This window comes from Myotis myotis, unplaced genomic scaffold (assembly GCF_014108235.1).
Source record: "Myotis myotis isolate mMyoMyo1 unplaced genomic scaffold, mMyoMyo1.p scaffold_m19_p_19, whole genome shotgun sequence".
Taxonomy (NCBI): Eukaryota; Metazoa; Chordata; class Mammalia; order Chiroptera; family Vespertilionidae; genus Myotis; species Myotis myotis.
Genome location: NW_023416323.1, coordinates 34,734,264 through 34,762,010, shown reverse-complemented (window position 1 = coordinate 34,762,010; position 27,747 = coordinate 34,734,264). Strand labels below are relative to the sequence as shown.

The 27,747-nt window shown below is 41.8% G+C and overlaps 1 protein-coding gene across 2 annotated transcripts in view; it reads right to left on the bottom strand.

Annotated features, from left to right (window-relative positions):
• Window positions 1–27,747, bottom strand: part of CDH8 (cadherin 8) — a 323,696-nt gene that overhangs the window by 198,288 nt on the left and 97,661 nt on the right. For both annotated transcript variants that reach the window (XM_036346731.1, XM_036346729.1), the window contains exon 3: window positions 11,191–11,485. In XM_036346731.1, coding sequence (XP_036202624.1) covers window positions 11,191–11,485 — 295 coding nt within the window. The remainder of the gene's footprint in view (window positions 1–11,190; window positions 11,486–27,747) is intronic.

The window sequence follows — 27,747 nt, the reverse complement described above, 5'->3', positions numbered from 1 at the left end:
TTCTTGTAAGGATACATGTCAGATTGAATCAGGGCCTGCCCATATGTCCTCACTTAACTGTAGTTGCCTCTTTAAAAGCACTGCCTTCAAATAGAGTCTCATTCTGATCTTGTGGTGGGTGAGAGCTTCAATATATGAATTTTGGGGACCACAATTCAATCCATAACACACAACCATTCTATTTACATTTTTACAGTAAGTATTTGATAATACTTGACCTATCTGATATAATAAAAGCCAAATATGCTAAGTGGCCAGTACGCCATTCAACCAATCAAAGTGTAATATGCTAATGATATGCTAAGGTTACTCAACTGCTCGCTATGACATGCACTGACCACCAGGGGGCAGACGCTCCGACTGTTAGGTTAGCTTGCTGCTGGGGTCCAGCTGATCCGGACTGAGCGAGATGGGCCTGACACACCTTGGAGCCCTCCTGTGGTCCCTCCCCGGCTGGCCAACCTCCTGCATCCCTCCCTGGCCCCATTCCTGCACCAGTGGGGACCCTCGGCCTGGCCTGTGCCCTCTCACAATTCGGTCTGAGGGACTCCCTCTCCCCTGAGTGCATGAATTTCATGCACCAGGCCTCTAGTATGCTATATAAATTTCATATCATATATAATGTGCAACAATTACACTTGACATTATATACTTGACATGTGTAATGCATCCTTCTAAAAATCTATATGGTACTTGACACAGTAACTAGCCTACAGTAGAAGCTAAGTAAACAGTATCTGTCATGGCTCTGTTCTCCAGTTGGATAGCTTGGGACTGTTTTTCCAGAATTTCCTTCCTTATGCAGCTGGCCCTCTGTATCCTCCGGTTATGCTTCTAAGGATCTGCTGTTTGTTGAATCCATAAATGAAGGGCCCATGAACACAGAGGGCCAGCTAAGGGATGTGAGCATCCATGGATTTTGATATCCTTGGAGGGTCCTGGAACCAGTCCTTCATGGGTCCCAAGGGATGACTTCATTGTCCTGGTTAGGTTTGGCCTGAGATTTCAAAGGCAGGAGTAGAGAAGGTAGGTGGCAAGTTGGCATAGGGTATCAGGTACGGGGGCAGCACATGGGGACTTCAGCAGATTTTCAAACTCACCATGTTGGCATAGAGCAGAATTCAAGTCCACAGCTCCTTCAACAACTCTCGGATCCGCTCCTTCATTTCTCCAGATCCTGAGCAGGATACATGTGCAGCTCTATGAGAAGGGGCACCGTCTTCTGCAGGTTTCCCACCACATGGAAAACGAAGGAGGAGAGCCAGGCGAAGGCTTCCATTGTCTTCTTGTTCTGCCGTGTGCCTGGTCTCTCCCACTTCACATTCAGCTCTCCTGCCCATGACCAGAAGCAATGACAACAGCTCTGCAGAGACGGCTCTACCAGCTCCACAGCTGCGAATGCTCTGATCCCTGTAATAACTCCCTTCTCCTTGTCTGATGAGGAGCTCCCATTTTCACCAACAATAGGACCTGGAGTAAGCTATGTTATGGCTGTGTGCCTCAGTTTTCTCTTTTTAAAAACTGAGAGTAATGGCCCTGGCCAGTGTGGCTCAGTTGGTTGAGCACTGTCCCATGAAACAAGAGGTTGCTGTTTGGATTCCCAGTCAAGGGGCGTAGGGGAGACAGCCAATGGATGCCCCCTCCCCCTCTCCTTTCTTCTTTCTAAAATCAATAAAAACATATTTAAAATAAAAATAAAAAATGAGAGTAACAATAAGGCTGCTAAGATTAAATAAATTTACATGATCAGTGTTTGGCATAAACACTTAGGAAATATTAAATTCTATGTAGAAATAAAGTAATTAGTCCTTAAGCTAGCCTTAAGTGAATAACATTGGATTTCAGAAGGAATACATATGGACACTTCAACACCTATTTCAAAAACTTTTATTTGATTAGCACCCTCCTCTGCCCTCCTCCATCATTTCTTGAGCTCAAACCACTCTTGTGATTTGCAAAGATTCATAATTGGAAGATAATGATGAGATCTGAAAAGTATGACATGGTTATAAAGGGAAGATTCCTTGGTGGCATGCTCCCTAACAAAAAGAAAATGAATGAAATCATCTTTAAAGCGCCACAAATATGATTTTCCTGACTTTAAACTCTTTGGGCACAGTCACAAGGAATGATATCTCATTCCCTTAGAATGAAAAATATATCTGAGACAATCCACATGGTCTCAGCTATGCCTCACAGTGTAACAATTTTTGTTGTTGTTGTTTTCAGGATATCTAACTACATATCAAAGACACACTCACACACAATTTACATCTTCCTTTTCTACATAAGTCTTTGTTCATATCTTTATCCTTTCGTTCTTTTAACAGTTTGCATATCTTCCCTACCATTTTCTACATATTGATCTATGTGCTTACTGGTATCTATGCATGTAGCTGTCTTGATATATACATTTCATCATATTTTCCTCCATGTGAAAGTACTGGTAAGAATGGGGAGGGGGCAGGCACTGATAAAACTGTGATTGCTAATCCACCAAAAAATAAAAGCATTTGGGTCCAAAAATCAAACGGCAATTTTTAAAGTTCAGTGAATCCAGAAAGCACAATAATTTGAAGTTAAAAAATAATATGAATACATACATAGAGACTCTAGGAACCTCTCTACCAGCTCCGAGGAGCAAGCTTCTGCGAAGAGCATGCCATACACCAGTGATCGTCAACCGCTGTGCCGTAGGAATTTTTAAAACATGCAACACATGACTATTGAGTCAGGGACAATGACCTCTTTCCCCTTGGATTGTCAAATAAAAACATGGCAATAGCCAACACAACAATAGCCGTCCAGTGGGAATGAATAAAAATTATACCTATTATTTTTTTGCCCAATCAGCAAAAAATATATATTGTTGGTGTGCCACAGAATTTTAGTCATTAGTTTATGTAAGCCATGAGATAAAAAGGGTTGAAAATCACTGCCACACACCAAACATTTACTGACAAAGGTGCCCCACATTCATTTTCAGCCAAGACTTCACAATTTCACAAATGCGTGTGTTGGATGTGCTTTGACATGCCGTGGGCTCATTTCTCTGACAGGCGACTGTAGGCAAAGGCTGACCTCCATGAGCATTGCTTTCCAGCCCCTTCTAATCCATGGTTTCCTGGGGTGGCCAGGTAAGAAATAACTCATAACACCGCAAGTGTTGATGCCAATTCACGGAGCGCTAGACACAGACATGGCTGGAATAACTTAAGAACAATTTGCCCTTTGCCTCTAGAATCAATCAATATGTTGAATCCTAATATATCAATTCTCATAGGGGTCTCCCCAGATGATCCCAAGATCCTGAGGTCTCTCTTGGGTTTTTCTCATGATGAGTGCAGACTTACTGCTCTGAGAACACTTCTCAGTATTTGAAGTACCAGAAGGTTGTTTGAGTAGAAAGCAGTAGATCTGACTTTCCTCAGAAGGGCTCAGGATAGGCCTGCATGAAATGTTGGCCATAGAGCATTCCTCTGAGTTACAGGGAAGTGAGGTATAGTTTTCAGAGAGGCTAACCCATATATGTAGAAACAGAGAAAGCCAACAAGCAAATGAATAAAAGACAGATTTCTGAAAAACTCTAAGAGTCAACGCCAGGATAACCAAATCGATCATCAAATTGTTATTCAATGAAATTGAGTTTCATTCTAATGAGCAAGCACAGGGACACAGAGGAAGAAAAATGAAAATGGAAACACACAGAACTTCAGCAATAGCTCTTGGCTATGAATAGGCCCGTAAACCATTGTTTAATTGGTATATTGATTGGCTGACCTGGTTTAAAAGCATAGGTGGAGATATAGGATCAACGTTGCCTCTTTACTTAGATATTGTTAACACTCAGTCAATGCTCTAATTTAAAACATCAATTTAAATTATGAGATACCCATGAATGGGACCTACTTTGATTTAAATAATGAGATACCCATGAATGGGACCTACTTTGATTTAAATAATGAGATACCCATGAATGGGACCCACTTTGATTTAAATAATGAGCTACCCATGAATGGGACCGAGAGGTGTCTGAATGAGTCTGCGGCACAGGCCCCATTCCGCAAGGAATGACTGTTCACCTGCAGGGAGAGGTTAGGGGCAGAGATTGTAAAATTTGTTTTCAGTGGGTTCAAACTTCCTACATTAATGTAACTTATTGAAATACAGTTTTACCTAATATTCTGTTATACTAGAAAAAAGTGATGCCTATATTACAACTTGTAAAATCAAACGAGGTATTTCACTACATTTTCTGGTGATTTATGCCAGTCTAAAGAATTTTTGCTGGCTAGTGATTGAGAATTCATCTTCTAGAAGGAATTCAAAGATTTCAACTGCTTACTTGGAATTCCTAAGTTCATAGACAAATATACAAGAGGAAATCATTGAAAATACTTAGTTTTTTATCTTGCTAATGGGACCCCAAAGCACAGGCAGATCTGAGGCGCCTATGACAACCCTACACTGAATAGCTCTAGAATTTTAACTCTTTTCAAATCACTGAAAGCTGACTTTTGATAAAATTTAACCTGCATAGAAACAGGAGCATATGTATAATTTATAATAAAATTTCCTAAGCTATTCTACATTGTTAGCATATTTTTTATGAGTTGATATTTGGATAAAAAAAAAAAACCTTAAATTTAAAGAAATCAGGGATATGAGTTGACAATGATAAGGTACTAAAAATAGAGTTTCATTAGAGGAAATCCAATTGACTAATTATATTACTGTTATCAATCATCGACTCATGAAATAGCATCTTATAATTTATGGAGAACAGAAGAGTAAGCATTAAAGCAAAATTTGGTGGAAGGAGTTTCCTCATCACAAAAGGCATTCAAATGATCCTTGCTTGATATTTCCAAACTTGTTCTTAGCCACAGTGCAGACACAACACAAGGCCTCTTAGAAGACTAATACATTTTTAGGTACCTCTCACAGTTCATTGCCAATAACTTTCACATTTGAATACTCTAGAAATTTCTGTTTTTATTCATTTGTTTATAGAAGCATTATTCATAATTGCCAAAATGTAAAAGCAACCAAGATGTTCCTCAGCAGGTGAATAGACAAAATGTGGTAAAATCCAGACAATGGGATATCACTCGGTACTAAAAAGAAATAAGCTATCAAGCCAACTGTCTACGCATCCCTATGGAGGTTTAGCTTCTTAATGCAGAACAGAAACTACACAATCCTCATCCCATCTTAGAGTTTTGAAACCTCAGCTGTTATAGGCATTCATATCAGGTCGAACAGCTGGGTTGCTTATGAGGGTGTTTATTTCAATCTTCATGATTTCCTTCCCATGTTTTCCTAAAGAATTTCAATTTTGTTCATCACTCTGAATCGAATAAGGCAAAAAATATAATCAAACCCATCAATATGTTTTTCTTTTTCTTTTTCTTTTTTTTTATTATGCATCTCGCCTTTAAGATAGAGAAATGCTGCTGAATTGCCTTAATATCTGGCTGAGGGAAAGAAAGCAAGCCACAACCTCAAAATTATCAGAAAGAAGTATGTTAGGTGTAAGATAGTTTGTCCACATGACACTTCTTTAATCTTTTAAGTGTATGTGACAAAAACTCTTTCTTGAATAATAAAAAGAATATAAAAATGAATCTCTTTAATTATTACTTTGGGAATCTTTTTTTATAGAGGACTAAAATGTGGACTGGGCAGTGACAAGAATACAAAGCTAATCCATGTAAGCTATAGCCATGATGATTTTCAATTCACTCCTTAACATGGTAAACTTCACTATTTAACTGCTTGCTGAATTAACACGTGGCCTTGCTTAGAGACAGTTTCCGGGGAGGGGAGAAGGGCTGCAGGTTGAATCAACTGCCAATGGCCAATAATTTACTCATTCATAACTACGTAATGCACCTCCCCAAAAGACAGCTGCAGAGACCACTGTATGGGTGAACACTGGGAGGTTTGGGGAGACTGGTACCCTGAAGGGGGCATGGAAGCTCCGTGCCCCTTCCCATGTACCTTGCCCTATGCATGGCTTCCATCCGTCTGTTCCTAAATTATAGCCTTTTATAATGCACTGGCACTTAGTCTGTGAGCCACGCTAGCAAATTCGTGGAACCCAAGAAAAGGGGCCAAGGGACCTCTGATTTATAGCCTGTTGGTCAGAAGCACAGGTGACAACCTGGACTTAGGAATGGCCTCTGGGGTGGGGGTGGGTGGGCACACAATCGGGTGGGATCGCCTCAACCTGTGGCAAGTGATGCTACTTCCCAGAAGGTAGTGTCAGAGTTGAGCTGAATTGTAGGATACCCTGATGGTGTCCAGGAATTGCCTGGTGGTGTGTGGGAAGTACCTCCTCCCACGTACACACACCCACAAACCACAACTGGGTGCAGGAACCTAATTTATTACTAAATTAGGATACATATATACTTCAAGGACCGGTATAAAAAGTACTTTTCTTTCTTTAATTCAGTGTTTATCAATTAAATTTGACTTTTTTCCCCAATAAACCTATTTTGAGTACTGATTGGAAGCTGTTGCCATAGGTCTGTTACATATTAAGAAATGACTCGATAGATAGGACAAGAAGAGCAGAGAGCATTATGTAGTTTCCTGCCTCTGTTCCTGACTATCTGCCTGCCGCCTGGACTATTCATTCCAAAAGCTACGAGGTGTGGCTGGGCAAGGTAGCTGGTTCCAGTTACCTGCAGTCAACTGCGGTCTGATAATATTAAAGAGAACATTCCAGCTATTTTGAGAGAGAGAGTCCATATTTACATATCTTTTATTAAAGTATTTTGTTATAATTATTCCATTTTATTGTTAAGTTATTGAGGTTAATCTCTTTTTGTGCCAAATTTATAAATTAAACTTTATCCTAGATGCATATATATAGGGAAAATAGTATATACAGGGACTATTTTCGGCATCCAGTGGGAGTCTTAAAATGTATCTATCCCCTGCCAATAAGGAGGGACTACTGTACTTGGCCTTCTCATCCCTTGACTTTGACCTTCACTAATACGCTCTTTTGAATAAAACAGAGTTCATTCCAACATGCACATCTGTGAAACATAAAGTTTAAGGCTGTTGAGCATTCATGTCATATAGGCGATTTTTAAAATCATGCTGATAGAACTCACAAGTGGACAGCTGTAAAGAAACTAGTATCTGTTGGGGACCAACTCTACGCTGTGCCAAATGCTTTCAAAATAATCGCTGAATTTTTCCAAACGCAGGTTTGTAGGTAGAGATTATTGTGCGCACGACAGAGAGAAAGTAAGATTACCTGGCTTCTGCCCCTTATGCAGGCAGAAGGCAAATGCGCAGCCAAACAGCCTGGAATTCTATGTTAAAAAAGCTGATTTCACTCCAATCCAGGTGTCGACATAAAATCGGGATTAAACACCCCTCGCCCCACTATGCAACAGCATGAAAAATATCTACGTAAAGTATCTGGAAATCCACAAACACAGGGACATTTGCATAGAAAAACCAACTTCAACAACGCTAGTTTGGTTTCCACAGTAAAAACCAGACACGCTTGCAGGTCGCTCTTTATGCGGTATTTGCTATAAAAGCGAATTCTCATCAAGTTCTGTGATTCACAGGCGGATAGAAAAGAGCCGTATCTCCAGCTCCCAAATAAGATATTTCTAAAATAATGCGGCTGCCATTTGGGCAAATATATATGTGCGTTTTGTCTTGACAGCTTGTCAACTGGCAGACGGTCCCTGAACATCAGATTCATTTCAATATAATCTTGGCCAATTTCTCAATTAGAATTTTATTTTTCACTTTCTGCACAACGAGATCCCCCCCCCCAGCCCCTCCCCACCCCCCAGTCCTCCCTGGCATTCCTCAGGGCGAACAGGTGCGGCTGCTGGCCTTTCTGTGGTAGCAAAGGAAGAAAAATGAAAGAATGGAGAAGGGGAGGGGAGAGACAGACTGAGAAGAGTGGTAATAGGGAGAGAGAGGAGATAGTAGTGACCTTCATCCTGATATTCACCTTCGTGAGAAATGAAGGGAATAATTCACACCTGACAATAAAATAGTGCGGCTGCCTCTGCCTCCTGTACCCAGAGAGGCTGGAGTCAAACAGTAATCAGACACGCGATACATAAGATCGATACATGGGGAAAGGTCCAAACGTATGGTGGGAAATAGATTGATAAAAATAAGCTTTTTCATATATTTTTATTGATGTCAGAGAGGAAGGGAGAGGGGGAGAGAGATAGAAACATCTACGATGAGAGAGAATCATTGATTGGTTGCCTCCTGCACAACCCACACTGGGGGGATCGAGCCTGCAACCCAGGCCTGTGCCCTGACCTTTAATTGAACTGTGACCTCCTGGTTCAAACGTCGACACTCAACCACTGAGCCACACCAGCTGGACAATAAAAATAATTTTTGAAAACCACCACCACAATCAATTATCGGGTGCCTGTTTACTTTAAGGCACACCTTAACCTTGTATGCGATCACACAATTCTCACACAACGAAAGTAAGATGGAAATGCCTATGTTTGCATGATAGCTAAGGAAAATGAATGATCATGGAACCTCCCTGAACTTCAAGGTCAACCAGACAATAAGGGATGGTACCAGGATTCAGAACTCTTTCTATCTAACTTCAAACCCACACTTTGAACTGTAGCAGCACGCTTCATGTAGTTTTTGAAAAAGATGTAATAGAGAAGGCATTTTTAAAAAAACAAAAAAACTGTGTGTGTTAATGAATGTTAATTTTTCTTAGTCTGCACTCTCTCACCAAGAAAAACCTTTTAGATAGAAAAACATTATGTACTGTGTATTTACAGGTGCACACACACGTTGCATAATGTAGCTAATAATATCTCTACGATCCTTTTCTTAGCTGAAATTGACCTTGGGAGTCTGCCGAAGTTGGAGGAGGGAACTTCTTTCTCAAAATATTTATCAGGCACATGACTCATATACACAGAAATGGAAGCCTCTGACACATTTACAATAAATAGATATAGGCTTGGCCATTAAGATGTAGAAATCCTAAGTGAGGCAAAAATAACCACTTCCCTCTTCACCATTTGTTAGCAATTTAAATAAAGGCTTCTTTGTATATTGAAGGTGACCATAGCCCTTTAAAACTGTATCACTCTTATCTGGACGAGAAGGTGAACGAAATAAGTTCTTTACCCTAAACAAGAAAATAAGAAAGAAAGAGTGTTCCTCAAATTCTGTTTCCATGTCAGGATTTAAAAGAAGTAGGCACATGGAGATATTTTTGCTTATTTGTGGGTTTCTTTTTGTGGGAATAGTAATGGTAGAGAGAGAATTTCCTACCGGAAAGGCATACAAGTTTCCCTAGAAAAAGTGTCATTTCAGCCAACCAAAGAGGAGAGATGCGATTCTGGCAAGATGAGAAAAAATAAATAAAGGCAGAATTCTTTGCACAAAAAAACTGACAAAGTCGAGTGTTGGCAGGAGTCATACTTGGGGGAGACGTGAAGACCTGCAATCCATTCTGATTTTCTGCTGCAATGGGCACATCGGCCAATGTTAACAGAAGACAGAAGATATCAGAGAAAGCCAGGCTGCTCACCTCATTCTGGCCTTCAATTTATGTCTCTACTTGTGTGTGTGTGTGTGTGTGTGTGTGTGTTTAATTTGTGTCATCATGTCCATCTACTACGAATTTATGCGATTTTGTTGTATTCTGATTTTGATGTATGCATCCTTATAGGTTGTCTTAAATGTAATTTAAATCTAAGTAGTGTTTATATTCCATACATCAGAATGACTTGTGGGCCCAGCCAGTGTGTCTCAGTGATTAAGTGTCAATCTATGAACCAGAGGTCGTACATTTGATCGGGGCACAAGCCCAGGTTGTGGGCTTAATCCCCAGTGTGGAGTGTGCACGAGGCAGCCAATCAATGATTCTCTCTCATCATTGATATTTCTATCTCTCTCTCTCTCCCTTCCTCTCTGAAATCAATAAAAATACATATTTTTTTTAAAAAAAGAAAGATTTTTGGTATTTCACACTCTCATTTTTAGATCCTGCCTATTAATTTTGTCAGATAAGAAAGAGGTCTATATTACAAAGTCTGGGACAGGGATATTTCCAGGATCAAAGCCAGGGATTGGGGAGGGATAAGCAGATCCCTCCAAAAATAAGGAAAAAGAAAAAATAGCATGCTTTGAAATATACACTGCTCTGAAAAAATGTAATGAGTACTTCAATGACTCAGAAAAATTGGGAGTGAATCTTTGATGATGGTGGCACTTCTAAAACAAAGTTCAGCCTGGCTGGCGTGACTCAGTTGTTGTGCGTCAACCCATGAACCAGGAGGTCAGGGTTCGATTTCTGTCCAGGGCACATGCCCAGGTTGCATGCTCTATCCCCAGTGTGGGGTATGCAGGAGACAGCCAATCAGTGATTATCTTTCATCATTGATGTTTCTATCTCTCTCTCTCTCTCTCTCTCTTTCCCTTTCTCTCTGAAATAAAAAAATATATCCTATATAATAAAGAGCTAACATGCTAATTAGACTGGACAGTGGAATGATCTTCCAGAATGACCAGTGGGCGGGGCCACGAGGGCCAAGCCCCTTGCACAAATTTCATGCACTGGGCCTCTAATATATACATATATATTAATAACACACACACATATATATGTATATATATGTATATAATTCTTTTGAAAAAGTTAAGGTAAGACACCCACTGCACAGAAGTCTCCGGTATCTATGATTCCTAATCCACTCTGGGGTGGGCCTACCAGCTCCATTCAATATCTGGCTGCCTACAGACCTCGACGGCTCCCTATTTCTCTATGCACTGCAATTGCATGTGACTGTGCACAAATAATTAACCATCAAGCAAATATCCACAGGATTAGTCTGGCATGTTGGAACAAATCTTGATAAATCCGCCTCAGTAACAAATACTCCAAGTACAAGTGTAAGAGAAGAATACAAATTCGGCCTATTGAAGGACTGTCATGGAAGGAGAGATATTTTAATAAAACCGCTTCGTCAGTTCCTATTACTAAGGGACTAAAGCTATCGAGCTGTGGCACTGAGGCCAAAAAAAAGGGGGGATTTGAAAATGCAAATGAGAGAGAAGACAGTCACAGATGCCTTTTATTCAGCCACACACTATCCCCGGTGCCGGGAGCTATATTCAAAGTGACTCTTAATAGTTCTGCATACATACCCAAAATGGACATCTCCGGCACAGTCGCATGATAGGGTCCATTAAGAAACTCCGGTGCATTGTCGTTGATGTCCTGAACTTTAATAATAAATTCTGAAGGAGGCTCCAGGGGCTTGTTGGTCTCAAAGTCCACTGCCTGAGCTGTGAGCGTATACTCAGCCTTTTCCTCCCGGTCAAGTCTCTTTATAGCGTGGATATCTCCCGTTATATCATTTATTTGAAAGATGGTCCCAGCTCCATCGCCCGACAGGATATACTTGATTTTTTTGCTCCCAGGATCCAGGTCTGTGTGCAGCTAAAATGAAAGGTGACATTGGTTAGCGATGCAACGTTATTTTCTCTTTTAACTCCCTCCTGCTTGAATATCACGTTGGTCCTTTTTGCATTCATTGGAACTTCATCAATCTCTGCAATCAGAAGGTGCACAAAGAGTCCATGCGACTGTGTTATTTTTTAAAATGTTATCTTTATTGTTGAAAGTATTGCACATGTCCCCCCTTTTTTCCCCATTGACCCCCTCTACCCTGCCCCTGCCACCCGCAGGCCTTCACTGCACTATAGTCTGCATCCGTGGGTTATGCATATATGCATACAAGTTCACCAATGTATTATTATAAATCAAAACAAAACATAATGAAATTCATACAGATAAGTTGGAATGGTAAGCAAAATAGTGACAGACTCATACATAGAGAGCAAGCTGACAGCTGTTGGCTGGGGTGGGGTGGGGGGGGAGGGGGAGCTGGGGGTGTGTTGAGGGATTGAGCAAAAGTGAAAACCTCATGCATGAACATGGGCAGCACTGTGGTGATCACCAAGCAGGGCCAGGGTGGGGCGGGGGACTGGGGAGTGAGGGCTGGAGGGAGGTAGAGGAGGGTATGGTGGGGATAAATGGTGATAGAAGGAGACTTGACTTGGGGTAGTGAACATACAATACAGTGTACAGAGGACGTGCAGAACTGTGCACCTTAAATCTGCATAATTTTGTTAATCAGTGTCACCCCAATAAGCTCAATTTAAAAAGACTTTGACCAGTTTAGTATAAACTGACATGCATTTAAAATGATAAAAAGATCAAGGAAAATATGACAAAAATGTACAGATTCTTTTCAGTTTATTAATACATGTATTTAAAGTTTTTATCACTAGCTACCTTTTGGGTTCACTATTTGTATGCCAAGAACCATGCAAATCACTTCTCACATAATTCCCTTAATTTTTACCAAAAACTAAATGAATTAAAATATCCTATATGATAAAAGCCTAATATGCAAATTGACCAAACAGCAGAATGACCGATCATTATGACATGCACTGACAACCAGGGGGCAGACACTCAATGCAGGAGCTGCCCCCAGCCTGCAGGCCCCAAGCTGGCCTAGGCGAGTGCCAGTGGGAGCCCCCTGATCGCCCTGCCAGTCACCCCACAGATCGGCCCTGATCACCAGCCAAGCCTAGGGACCCTTACCCATGCATGAATTTCATGCACTGGGCCTCTAGTTTCATATAAAATATGAGAAAAAGGAGGTTTGACAAGGCACACAATAACCTCCCTGAGGTTCATATTTTTGAATGAAGTGTAGTAGACCCAGAATCCAACTCAGTTTTGCCTGCGGTATTTACAAATACAAAAGTAATTCTAATAATCTGATACATATTAAAGTCTTATGTTTGTGCTCGGCCAGCATGGCTCAATGGTTGAGCATCCACCTACGTACCAACAGGTGTTAGATTCCCAGGCAGGGCACGTGCCCAGGTTGTGGGCTCAATCCCCAGTGAGGGGTGTGCAGGAGGCAGCTGATCAATGGCTCTCTCTCATCATTGATATTTCTTTTTCTCTCTCTCCCTCTCACTTCCTCTCTGACATGAATAAAAATATTTTTTTTTTAAATCTTATGTTTGTCTAGGATGTTTTTTACTTTGTTCCGTACAATTCTCCTGGTCTAGGAAAATTATTCCCATTTTATGAAGAGCACTGCGGCCAGAACGGGGAAGCACGTTTTCTAAAAATGGGAACGCTGAAAAAATAACAACTCTGCAGCAAGGATCCAGGTCCATCGCAGGTCATGGCAACACACACTCATTGAACACCTGCCCCGCCTGAAAAGTGATAGTAGGTACAGAATGCCTGGCTGTAAAATGTTCACTTTACTCTCAAGAGGGAGACAGGCATGTTCTGATACATGGTGCTTCTTTTAATACTATGTTGACCCCTGTTTGTTTGTTTTTTTAAAAAAATAAAATAAAATAAAACATGAATTTATAGTTTTAGTTTGTTTTTGTTTTTTGTTTTTTTAAAAAGGAGGGCATTGGATTATAGTTGGAAAATACCACTCAAGTGCATGTTTTCAGTTTAATGCAGTTAAATAGCAATGTAGTTCCACTTATCGCACCATGAGATTTCAAATACTTGTTCCTTAAAAAAAAAAAAAAAAAAAAAAAAAAAAACTTCTTCAAAGAAACTCTTAGAAACTCAAAAGATTGTGTTCTCTTGGGATCACTTTTATTCAGAGCAACCTCCGTTGCTTTCTTTGCCAATTTAAATTGTATTTAGCGCTTCAATAAATGAAAAGAAAAGATTTGTTCAAAAAGACATAAAGCAGCAACAAAGAGTTCAAATGCATCTAGATCTCCTACTTTGCTTTTGAATATTTTAAAAAGTTAAAGCCTAAGATTACATCAAATATTTATTGAATCTCCAAATGTATCCCTTTCATTTATTGTATTAAATTTATTAACAAGAGCAAATATTGAAATGCCACTTTATCTTAATGAATGTGGGATTATAATTCATTAATGTGATATTAATCCTAATTTATGATCATTTTAATTTATGTGCATTTTAACATTTCCATTAGCATTTTTATTAAAAAAAGAATATTTGAATAATATATCATTCTTGGAGGTTTCCATTCACATACAAAGCATTCCTCAGACACAGAAGGTATGGGTATGATTTGCACTTAGCCACAATATTTTTTTTGCTATTAAAATTAAGCCCTTCGTCCTGGCTGGTATGGCTCAGTTGGTTGGAATGTCACCCTTACACCAAAAGGTTTGGATCCAATTCCCAGTCAGGGCACATACCTAGGTTTCAGGTTGAATCCCAGCTGGACATGCATGGGAGGCAACTAATTGATATATCTTTCTCACATCTATGTTTCTCTCCCTCTCTTCTCCTCTCAAAAAAAAAAAAAAAATCAATGAAAACATATCCTTGGGTTAGGATTTTTTTTTTTTTAAATTAAGCCCTTTAATGGTGTTATCATTATTATGTTGGAATTTATTTGTGCCATATTTTTCTTACATTTATCAATTAGTCAATTAGTATTATAATCTTAACCAAGGTTTTAATGGTCCCTTGTCTTTAGAAATAACTGAGCAAGAAGAAGAGAAAAACAGTGTTGGAAAGAAAAGCACAAAGTTAAGATTCTGGTCCCTCTAACTACATGAACCGGAGAAATTAATACACTTGTTTGTGCTTCTGTTGCTCTGCCTGTAGTGTGGGGATGAGACATCTACCCCGAACAATTGACTTTAGAATCTGATCTAACCTATTTGAAAAACAGAAAAAGGGAAGCAGACATGTTAAATGTGCAATAACTAAAATCATTTTATTTCATACCATATTCCACCATAATCAAGTATCAGGAAACACTCTGCTAAGCCTCAGTGAAAGCAAATTCCCAAGACTTCATGATAGAAAAGCAGAGAAAAGACAAAAAAAAAAAAAAAAAAAACCACAGGAAACACGATATGATTCCTCTTCTTTCTGAAAATTCATTTTTAGCAAGTCTCAGTAAAATCCAGATCCATGGGCTAATGGTAATCTGGAAACATAGGATACTGTGTCTCTAGTCATTCGCTTCATGCTGTTATTTGTATCATGCACACAGCTTTGCACGTGGCTTGTTCAAGGAACCAGTTTGGCATTACAAATAAAAGAGTTGTGCCCTAACTGGTTTGGCTCAGTGGATAGAGCATCGGCCTGTGGACTGAAGGGTTCCAGGTTCGATTCCGGTCAAGGGCATGTACCTGGGTTGCGGGCACATCCCCAGTAGCGGGTGTGCAGGAGGCAGCTGATTGATGTTTCTCACTCATCAATGTTTCTAACTCTCTATCCCTCTCCCTTCCTCTCTGTAAAAATCAATAAAATATATTTTTTTTAAAAAAAGAGTTGTGGGTGTGTAAGTACAGCCATTTACAGGCTTCAAATGCTTGTGAGACCCCGCGTCCGGACCTCAGAAGGATTTGGGGTACACGGTGACAAGCTGCTACATCTCCTATTTTCTTCACATAAGTCTGTGAGCATCTGCTCACTGCAATGCAACTGCTCCTACCAATGCATCCACCCCAAGACCTGCTCTGAGACTAAGGGGCCAAAGGCATCCCAAATTACCACATGTTCACACATCATACATCATCCAGAGGTGTGAGGACCGCCTCTCCCAAGGGCTGCTTCTGTTAATTAGAGCAAGATAAAGGCCACTTGCAAATTGGCCTGGGGTGATAAGACTGCTTTGTCTGGCTGTGATACAAAAAGACCTCTTCATTCATTTATTAAACATGCTCAGAGCATGTGCATCGAAAATGTGGGCTGCTCTGCCCTCAAAGACCCATAGTTAGTGGGAGAAACACAAATAGACAGAAAACAAAGAATAATAATAATAATAATAATAATAACCCTCCTATCTAATAAAAGAGAAACATGGTAATTGGCGTACGACCGCTACCCTTCTCATTGGCTAATCAGGGCGATATGCAAATTAAATGTCAGCCAAGATGGTGGCCAGCAGCCAGGCAGCTTGAAACTAACATGAGGCTTGCTTGCTTCAGTGACGGAGGACTCCAACCTTCCCCGCCTGCCACTTCAGGCCGTGAGCTGGCAGTTTGAAACATAGTTACAAAAATAGAAGCTAAACAAAACCCCAGAAACCAGCTTTCAGCTAGCCGGGATCTCAGACCTGGAGGTGATACAGAGTTTTGATTGTAGAACCTAAACAAACCAGATACCTGCTTTCAGGAGCAGAGGCCTAAGAGCTGGAGCCTCAGAGCTAAAGCTGGCTCAGAATAAAAAAAAAAAAAGAAAAAAAGGAGCAGTTGGGAGCTTCAGTCCCAGCCTGAAAATAGCCCTCAGCCCCTCACCCAGACTGGCCAGGCACCCCAGTGGTGACCCCCACCCTGAAGGTTGTGTGACCAGCTGCAAACAGCCATCATCCCCTCATCCAGGCTGGCCAGGCACCCCAGTGGGGACCCCCCACCCTGATCCGGGACACCCTTCAGGGCAAACCAGCCAGCCCCCACCCATGCACCAGGCCTCTATTCTATATAGTAAAAGTGTAATATGCCTCCCAGCACCGGGATCAGGATGACAGGGGGCAGCACCCAAACCCCCTGATCGCCCTGTGGCTCTGTGTGTGACAGGGGGCGGGGCCACAACCTCCCTATCCGCCCTGCTCTGTTCCTGACAGGGGAAGGAGCCCCAACCCCTGATCGGCCCTGCTCTGTGCCAGATAGGGGGGAGCTCCCCAACCTCCTGATCGCCCTGCGGCTCTGTGTGTGACAGGGTGTGGCGCCCCAACCACCCCACCCCATTGGGCCCTGCTCTGTGTGTGATGCCGTAGAGCCATAACCTCCCCATCGGCCCTGCCCTGAGTGTGACAGTGGCAGTGCCCCAACCCCCTGATCGGCCCTGCTCTGTGGGTGATAGAGGGCGGTGCCCTAACCCCCTGATCTGCCCTGCTCTGTGCATGACAGGGGGGAGCTCCCCAACCCCCTGATGGGCCCTGCTCTGTGCGTGACAGGATGGAGCTCCCCAACCCCCTGACGGCCCTACTCTGTGCGTGACAGGGGGCAGTGCCCCAACCCCCTGATCAGCCCTGCTCTGTGCGTGACAGGGGGCAGTGCCCCAACCCCCTGATTGGCCCTGCTCTATGTGTGACAGGGGGTGGCGCCGCAACCTCCCCATCGACCCTGCCTTGAGTGTGACAGGGGGCGGTGCCCCAACCCCCCAATTGTCCCTACCCTGAGCGTGACTGAGGGTGGCATCGCAACCTCCCTATCCGCCCTGCTCTGTGCATGACAGGGGGCGGCGATCCAATTCCCCAATCAGCCCTGCTCTGAGCCCAACCAGGGGCTGCACCTAGGGATTAGGCCTGCCCTCTGCCACCTGGGAGCAGGCCTAAGCCAGCAGGTCGTTATCTCCGAGGGGTCCCAGACTGCGAGAGGGCACAGGCCGGACTGAGGGACACCCCCCCCCCCCGAGTGCACAAATTTTTGTGCACCGGGCCTCTAGTATATAATAAAAGGCTAATATGCAAATTTACCAAACAGTGGAACGGCCAGTTGCTATGATGCACACTGACCACCAGGGGGCAGACACTCAATGCAGGAGCTTCCCCCTGGTGGTCATTGTGCTCCCACAGGAGAGTGTTGCTCAGCCAGAAGCCAGGCTCTCGGCTGGTGAGCGCAGCAGTGGTGGAGGGAGCCTCTCCCAACTCCAGTGCAGCACTAAGGATGTCCGACTGCTGAGGGCTCCCGGACTGCGAAAGGGTGCAGGCTGGGCTGAGGGACCTCCCCTCCCCCCGAGTGCACAAATTTCGTGCACTGGGCCTCTAGTAATTAATAATAGAGAGAATGTGAGTGTATATATATGATATAAATAACAGCATGAAACCAATGGAGACACGCAGTATTTTAGTTTCAAGATTACTATTCAAACAGAAACTAAAGATGATATTATTATTATTATTATTATTATTATTATTATACTAGTGCCCAGGTGCACATTGAAAGGGAATTAATTAGAAGGTGGCCAGCTGGGTGGGACTGGGCAAGATGGGCCGGACATGCCCTGGAGCCAGTCTCCTGAGGTCCCTCCCTGGCCGGCCGCACCTGGGGGTGATGCTGTGGCTTGAAGGTCATCTGTGGAGTTGAGAGGGTACCTCTGGCAAGTGGGGTCCCTTGGCCTGGCCTGCAGGATTGGGCTGAAACTGGCTCTATGACATCCCCTGAGGGGTCCTGGATTGCAAGAGGGTGGTTTTCGGGTGACATACCCCAGAATCAGGCTACCTCCTCTCTGGTTCCAGGTTTGTCACCCGAGAACCGCTGCTGCCAAATCACCAGAGCTCGGCAGCTCTTGTGTTGAGCATCTGCCCCCTGGTGGTCAGTGCATGTCACAGCTACTGGTTGGAGCATCTGCCCCCTAATGGTCATTGCACATCATAGCTACTGGTCGGACAGTCGCTTAGCCTTTTGTATATATATATATAGATTGACTACTTACTGTCTGATCAACATTTTATATGTGTAAATATCATGGTATCCTCATAGCACACCAGAGACCACTTCTCCATTTGCCAATGAAACGATTGAGATTCAGAGATTTTTAGGAAACTTTTCCACTGAATGCACTATGAGCAGGTGGCCATCTTAGCAGCACATGCTTTAGAGTCAATGTCCTGGACTCGGGTGCACGCTTCAGAGGTGATGATATGGAAAGAACGGAAGGGTGTGAGAGTGTATAGAAATTTCCCTTCACCCAGAAAAGTGTAGTGTGGAGGGGCAGAAACAGCCTTCCCGGAGAAGCAATGATTAATTCTTCGGATCTCAGAGAGGGAGGAAATGCATGCCAGACACAGGTAACAATGTGGGTGAGGATCCGGAGATGGGGGAAAGCATGCTGAAGACGATTTCCTATGCCTAGGGCACCGTGCTAAGAAGAAGAGAGGTGGCGAGAAAGGATAGAACACAAGGCAGGGGCCACACGATGTAGAGTTTTAAAACCAAGACATAGGTACTATTTATGTTATTTATGTTATGTTATTTATGTTGTTATAAATAAGCAACAAGAGTCCATGAGCACAAGGTTTCAGTAAGGAGCCTGACATGATCATTTTGTTTCCGTAACATCACCATGGTGGGCGGGTGCAAAAGCAATGGCCTCGGAATCAGAGGGGAGGAGAAGCTCAGAGGGAAAATGTAGGCACTGATTCACAAAGCCACCTTGACATGGAGTCAGCTTCTGCCCGCACCCATGACATCACATCTACAACTGGATATGATGGTGGTAGATGGGTGGGGTGGGGAGAGGGTGGCCTGATGGGCTATGTAGCTTGGAAGGTGGCTTTATACGCCGCAGTGTGATGCTACTACAGAAAAACTGAGTAATTCAAAGACCGTTATCGTTCATCCAGACACCCTGTTCTTAATAAGTTACAGAGACAAATTATATCATAACACTAACACTAGGTCATAGGCATCAGAGCACTCCTCCATTTTAGTGAGGTCATGTTGGGAATGTGCAATTACTCTTGTCATCACACGTCATAAAAAAATAACAACTCTTTGAAATAATAACAGTTATTAAAGTAACTGGTATATAAACCATGTTACCCTCAAATATGTTGTAAGAGATGAAAGGCTAACAAAAACAATGACCCCTGATTAAAAGAATAAAACACACCATCCCACGCTGAAAATGACCTCTGCTTCACACACACACACACACTTTCTGATATTTTCCAGCAGGCAAATGCATAGCATCTTGCTATCTCAGACTGTATTCTTGGCATTCAGTGTCTGCTGCTGGTGTGAGTATTGAACCAACTGACCTGGCCAAGGGTACATGTGCCCAGAAAAACAAAAGATTGGAAGCCAGTCCAAGTGAAATACTGCTTTTGGCTGCAGGGACCTAAAAACATAGTTACTGCTTCTGCTTCTTTTGTTAAATGCTAAGTTCCACAAGGCCAGAACTTTGATGTGCATTATTTAACACCATCTCCAATAAGCATCGTGCTTGGCACATAGTAAATGCTCATTAAAGTTCATATATACCCCACATACATACTGTCTGCACAGGATCGATCTTAATGCTCTACACTTTGTCTGAGATTTCACAGAGCTGAGGGGCTCAGGTTCAGCAAATACTGTACTTGACTTTCTCAAGATCATAAAATTAACAAACGACAAAACTAGATACATCCCAGTAAATCAGATTCAGGAGCCTATAATTTTTTTTAAAAAAAAGGAACCCTGAAATTGGAGAGAGGATGACACAATTCCTCAGGGGATTCAGGGAAGTTGTTGCTGTTTTAAGTATATTTTTATTTCAGAGAGGGAAGGAGAGGGAGAGAGAGAAACATCACTGATGAGAGAGAATCATTGACCGGCTACCTCCTGCACACACCCCCGCTGGGGATCGAGCCCGCAACCCGGTATGTGCCCTGCCTGGGAATCAAACCCTGACCTCCTGGTTCATAGGTTGAAGCTCAACCACTGAGCAACATCAGCAGGGTGGAGAGCCTACATATATGAGCATAATTCTCTAGAGACCATCCAACTAGTTAGTCTGGGGCCTTCTGTTTCCCTAGATGAGGACCACAGAATGGGGAAGCCTCTAGTTTGTCCCTAAATATATATATTTAGAGACCATGTGTACAAAACCACACAGGACAGACGCTTTGGGGGAAGCAATTCATCCTATAGAAGTCTGGAATGAATTAGACATAGAAATAAAAAGGCGGAATGGCCGGCTAACGGGAACGCAAAGAGAGAAATGTTGTCAGGAAGAGGCTGGCAGGATGTTTCCCAAGACACTTCCCCGGCTGACATTCATGATTTTGGCAAACTCCCTACTATCTGTGCCAATGACAGCTTCACAGGTTTGGAAACGTGATGTATCAGCCCCATAGCAAAGCCATCTCTCTCAGCCAGACTGCACGAGAGGAAGTTACTTGTCTACTTTTTTTGTAAGGCGATGTACTGATGGTAAATAGCGTTTCAAATATTTAAGTTAACAGAAGGAGCAAAATTTCTCCTTCTGTAAAGATCTCCCCGCCAGTGAAGCCAAGCCATCCTAGTTGATAGGATTCGGAGAAAGGAGAACGAAACGGGTTAATTCTATAATGATGCCATAGAAAAAATAGTTTCAGTCTGCCCATCTGACAAAAAAAAATAGTCTTAAAAAAAGAATGCTTCCATTACATATTCTCAGATTTTCTCTTTCCCTTGATGTACTAAGGTGGAGACTCCCTTATTTAACCAAGCAATCATTAAAATAATAATAATAGTAAGAAAGGCAATGGATTTCCTTCTGTTGGATACAGCTTTTCTTATGTGTGCTGCTGACAGCCCAGTATGTGACATCTTACAGGCTTGGAAGTCAATATGTTTCCCTAAGGCAACCAAAAATTCACCAAGTAGTAGTTCAGATTATGGGATCTAGAATGAAAGCATAGGAAACAAAGCTAGCCCTGGCCGAGTAGCTCAGTTGGTTAGAGCACTGTCCTGATACACCAAGGTGGCAAGTTTGATCCTCAGTCAGACACATACAAGAATCAACCAATCAATACACAAATAAGTGGAATAACAAATCGATGTCTTTCTCTCTCTCCCCCCGCCCATTCCTCTCTCTCAAATCAATAAAGAAATAGAGCTAGATAAGTACAAAATGTAATACACCAAGGAATTTGCTTCACCTCTCCAAAACTCAGTTTCCTTATTTGTAAAAGATTTCAATAGCCTATTTGGTTTTTGGAATAGTTACAATGTGACCATAGATAATAAAGGCCCAATATCTCCAGGAACTAAGATATTCAAATAAAAATGTGTGAATTCTTGTGGCGATTGAATTTTATAATGAAAGTTTCTGCCAGACCTGGAAATGTTCTCCAAAAATATATATACCTAACAGCACATTCTGGGTGAGAATTCCACATAGTGTGCTGATTGGAGGGGATGGGGATGGGGATGGGTAGAGGTGGAAGAGAGAATAAGGGAGATAAATTGTGCTGGGGAAAAATAAGATCAAACAAAGAAAAAAAGAATTTAACATACAACATGGATTTGTAGTAAAAATAGATATGTCACTTCTTGAGTTAAATGATCTGGGTACAAATTGGCTTGAAACTCTGATATTGGGCATGTCACGAAACACATATTTGGTGCTTACTCACCTATTCAATGAATAATGATAGCAGGTATATCTGGAAGTTTTTATTTCTTTTTATTCAGCTTTATTAAGATAAAATTATAAGATATTTAAAGTTACATTGTTTTTGTACGTCTAGAAGTACAGGGGAGGCCACGGGTCATTGAATAAATGTTTGTGTGGGCAAGAGGGGGGTGACTAATAATAGTAACGACTATAAATTGACTTAGGTAAAGGGATCAAGGAGTGGATGGACAGACAGATGGATAAATTGGTTGATAAGAGAATTATGGGGAGGATGATGATTAAGTAGATGGTTTTATTGGAGAATGCACGGATAAAGAAAATAACACATAAAGGGATTAAATCAGATTTCTGACTAAATAAGATTTCTCAGCCATCTTTCCATTTAGGTTCCAACGCATATTAAATACTATGAGTCAATGGATGAATGAACAGATGGGCATTTGGTGAGTGGGTGGGCTGGAAAGACCACAGAGCTTCTCACTGAAAGACTCATTTTGGAAAAACAAATTATTCTGCCTCAGAGCACTATTCCCTGCCTTACACTAAAGCAGACATAGTCCTTGGGAGTGCAACAGTAAATTGTTGCCAGAGCTATTACTACAAAAGATTATTATATGAAGATCTTTGGTGCATGTTTAATTTTCAACAAAACAATCTCTCCATAAAATTCATGGGGTGGGGGGTCCTCTTTCTCTCTCTTTTAAAAAATATTTTTATTGATTTCAGAGAGAGGAAGAGAGAAAGAGAGAGATAGAAACATCAATGATGAGAGAGAATCATTGATCAGCTGCCTCCTGCAAGACCCTACTGGGGATCAAGCCTGCAACCCAGGCATGTGCCCTTAACTGGAATTGAACCCGGGACCCCTCAGTCCACAGGCCAACGCTCTATCTGTTGAGCCAAGCCAGCTAGGGCTCTATCTCTCTTAGTAGGTAGGTAGGTAGATAGACAGAAAATCAGATATATAGGGGTGGGAGAAATTCTGTGCCAAATAAATCCACAATGTAGTAACACAGAATGTAAGCAAGGTAAACAGGACTGAAGAGAGACACCCAGAATTATTATGCAAACAAAAGAAGTGGATTTTAAAGAGATATGGGTATTTAAAACATATTTGGGATATTTTCTAAAGGTCAATTAACAGTGGAAAATTTAGTTGTACTGTGGAATAAGGGAAAAATGTCAAGAGAATGTTGTGCCAATGTTCTCCAGGTTCCTAAAGAACTTTCATCAGAGGACTAGTAGGACTTAAAAATATGAGATAGATTTCTGACGTGGGCACCACAATTACTTGCTAAACAGGATGCATCCTGTTATCCAAATACCTGACAAGAGCACAGTGGGAAAGACCACAGTGGATAAGCAAATGTCAGTCAGGTGCTTTCTCTCTGAAATTCTATAATTATGAAGAGACTGGAGGATAACAAAAAATGCCATGAACTTGGACGGATATTGCAATTGAAGTTAAATACATAAACATGAAGTTTAATTTGGCCCATAGAATGGATGGTGACTTTGGCAAATTATCCTTCTTCTGTGATTAAATAAAGGCCTAATAATAATAATTTAGCTGTGTTACCCACTCCTATCCCTTGAGCACTGTAAACTGTTTCATTCCCAGTCTTGTAAGAGAGCATGAATAAAACTTGGATTCATCAGAAATAATCTCATTTTCATGTGCCATGACTACTCAGTAAGGTAGATATATGGATGGGTGGATGGATGGTTGGATGGGTGGATGGATGTGCTGATAAGAGAATTAAAAAGAGGGGTGGGAGGTAAATTGTTTCATTTGAGAATACATGGGTGCACGTAAAAGTGGACGAGATGATGGCTAACTAACCAGATTCACAAACCTCCTTCCTTTTAGGTGTAAATGAGAATCAGAAGACTCAGTCTGCATTGCAACAATTATATATAATCTTGAGCAAGTTACTTAAATTTTACCTAATATTTTAGTTTCCATTTGTTAAATGATACTGACAAAGCCATCAGCACCATTACACAAAATACTAGAGGCGAAGGCCTGAAATTCGTGCAAGATTGGGCCTCGCTTCCCCCGGCTGCCAGCACTGGCTTCCCTCAGGCACCGGGGACCTGGGCTTCCCTTGCAGCCCTGGTCATCTGGTCTAATTAGCATATTACGCTTTTATTATTATAGATTATCTCAGACTGTGGTAAGGATAACATGGATGTGGAGGTCGTTTTGTTTTGTTTTGTTTTGTTTTGAACTCCTACTCTCCCAGATATCATTATCCCTACAGTTAATATTTGGAAATAAAACCTAACATAGCATCAACTTATGAGAATTAGGTGCTGGAAGCATAGCTCACAAGGCTGTAAATGTGCGTGTGTCTGTTTATGTATGTTTCTCTACTTCAGTTCCATTCTGCCAACAAAACCTGGAAGGAAATACCGAACAGCAGCAGGAGCAAGGGCGACAACACAACCTCCAGGGAACCGTGAAGCCTTGCGCTGCCCTGAATTCGCGCCATGAACAGACCTGTAGATTTGCCGGACATCTGAAAGCCCACTGCTTTAGTACTAATATTAATACTCCATGAAAATAAATATTTTATTTAATTTATAAACAGAAACAAAGATAATCCTTCCAGGTCCTCTGTTATGAGCTGAATTATTTCCCCTTTAGATTCATAAATTGAAGCCTGCACTCCCAGTCCCTCAGAAGGTGACCATATTCGGAGAAAGATGATTATGTTAAAATGAAGCTAAGATGGGCTTTAATCCGATCTGACAGGTGTCCTTATAAGGAGAGACATGTTTAGCCCGCCGGTGTGGCTCAGTGGTTGAGCATCGATCTATGAAGCAGGAGGTCAGGGTGGGGGTGAAAAAGGGGAAGGAAAATATAGTCTGTAATATTGTGTTAAGTTTGCACAGTGACAAGTGATTACTAGACTCACCGTGGTGATGCCATTGTTAAGGCATACATGCGGAACCATTATATTGTACACCTGAAACTGATATGATATTGTATGCCATCTATACTTAAATTAAAGAAAGATTGGCAATAAATAAAAAATAAATGTAGTTTAAGAGCACACACTTCTCATATTACCTGTTTGGTTAACAGGAGTCTCCTGAGAATCAAAGTCAAGGTCAGAGTTGTCATCTCACTGGCACACAACAGGAAACAGAGTCCCACATCTAATGAGCTCTGGAAATCCAACACCCAATTAACACCTCAGGGTTCCAGGCGCACCCCCCCCACCCCGCACCCCCCACCCCCGTGGGGAGGAGCCTAATGATAGACACCTCCCTGGGGAAGGGGGGAGGGGAGAACTTGCCTTTAGCAGTAGAAAAGCTTTGGGGAAATCTAGCAAGCCTAGAAGGCAGAGGTTGGGAGATGAGGTGGGGAATTTACAGAAAACAATGTCAAGCTAGAGAATTATTCAATACACTTTGCAAATTAGGCTCTATGTATGGGAAATAGCCACTCAAATGCTCATGCATCCACACCTTCCCTAAAAAACAAACTCATACACATTCTGCACATTCAACAACATTAATAATAGGACAGCACGGACTGGGTGCATAATGGATGCTCCATATGTAATGTGGAATATAGGACAGAGCTCTACTCTGCATCATTTCTTCCTCCCAGTATTCTATGCATTGTGGTAAAAAAAAGTTTCCTGGGTAAGTACATTCATAACTTCACCCACTCAGATTGTGAGAAGTTTTATGTGACCCCGGTGGATTCTTAGGCCACTCAAAAATAGATCGAGTGATCCCTTTAATCTTCTTCCTGCCAATGCCAGTTTTATGTGCAATGACAAACTCAAGAGCAGTTACTACAAAAATATAATAGAAGTGGACAGGAGAGGTGATGAACTAAGTGTTTGCATGGGTGGGAGTTAGGGGAGAAGATCTGCTTTTTTGTATACTATCTGTTTCCTCTCAATTGCAGTGTGTTTGAGGAGAGAGACAAAATTTAGGGAAATTGATCACTAACATGAAAGATTTTCAGAGATTCAAGAAGGGAATCAGGTTTCTAAAAAGGTTTCTAAAAGGTTTCAGTGAACAATAAAAACATCGATTTCACTTTCTCATATTATGGAGTGATTACATTAAAAGAAGTAAATTGCTTTTCAATTGTCTTTGGTTGTGAGATCCAGGGTTCTTTGAAAGTAATCATGTACTGAGATAAAAGGTGGATACAGCTCAGCTTTGTAAATTATTTACGAGAGAGAGAGAGAGAGAGAGAGAGAGAGAGAGAGAAAGAATATGAATGAATCACCTGGCAGTTGGGGAACATTGGGGGAGTACTGAGGAGAATGGATGGGATGCTGATGGAGTTGTGGTGGTGAACTTGAATCACCTATAGTAACATTTTTTAAATGGCCAGTCTTTGTTATCAGGTATGAGAAAAATTCTGGCAAGAAGCAAAGCTAGGAGCAAAGCTATGGATCTGTCTTCTAATTATAGCAGGGGTGGGGAATGCCCGGCCCGCGGGCCATATAAGAACCACAACATCATTTGATCTGTTGCTGCTAAGGCACCAGGGGTGAGTTCACTAAATGTTTGACCGAACATAGCAAGCTGATTTTTAAGTTGCTAATTTTGTGTGGCCCGAAAATGATGCTATAAATATCCAAGTGGCCCTTGGCAGCAAAAAGGTTCCCCACCTTTGGTCTACAGGAACCACCTTGGCCAGGACTGGGACTTGGGAGAAACAGATGTTTTGAGCAGCAGTTCTGCAAGTCTGGGTCCACAGACCTCTGGGAACCTCTGAGCACCTCCCCAGGCATCAGGAGGTCAAAGTCATGTCCCTTCTCTTCTGCGCTCACACTGGTTTGACTATAAAATAAGTCATGGGTGCATAATGCACTATGTTACTTTATAACTATAAGTTTTACCTCTTAATAAATTTTAAAGAGTATAAAGGTATCCTGTGACCAAAAATTTTGAGAACCACTTATCTACACTTAATACAATTTATACCATAATAAAGTTTATTTTTAAAAACAACCGTAATGTCAATACTGTAACTTTAGCTGCTGATCTGGAAAAATATAGGGTTCACATTACAAAACCCAGGTTTGGACGTTTCTATGTATAAGCAGGATCAAGTCAAATGCATCTGGCTTCTATTTGAGGCCATTTTTACAAAGGGGGAAATGAACTCCTTTTCCTCTGAAACTTCGTAAATATCAAATGCAATGCTGTATGTCAAACAGGAGCACAAAGCTCGCATATTCCAGGGGTCTGCCCCAAAGGTGCTTCTTTGAAGCCAACTTAATAATTTGCACATGAAAGCCATTCTTCTGAGATGCTGGGCATTCACCTCAAATCGCAGGTAAATATTATCTCAGGTTATTAGAAAGCCCTGGAAATTGTGCAAGATGACTAGAGGGAAAAGGCAGGCACACAGATTCACATGTGTGCTCAGCGCAGTGTAAACTTAATGATGAACAGAATCATGTGTAAAAGCACAGACTTCCGGGCCCAGGTAGCAATTCGGGGGTGGAGTCCAAACAACTGCATGTCAAAAAGTCACCAGGTAATGCTCATATTTTTGGCTCAGCCACCACGTTTTGAGAATCATTCACTTAAATCGCAAAACAATATATTGCTGGGAT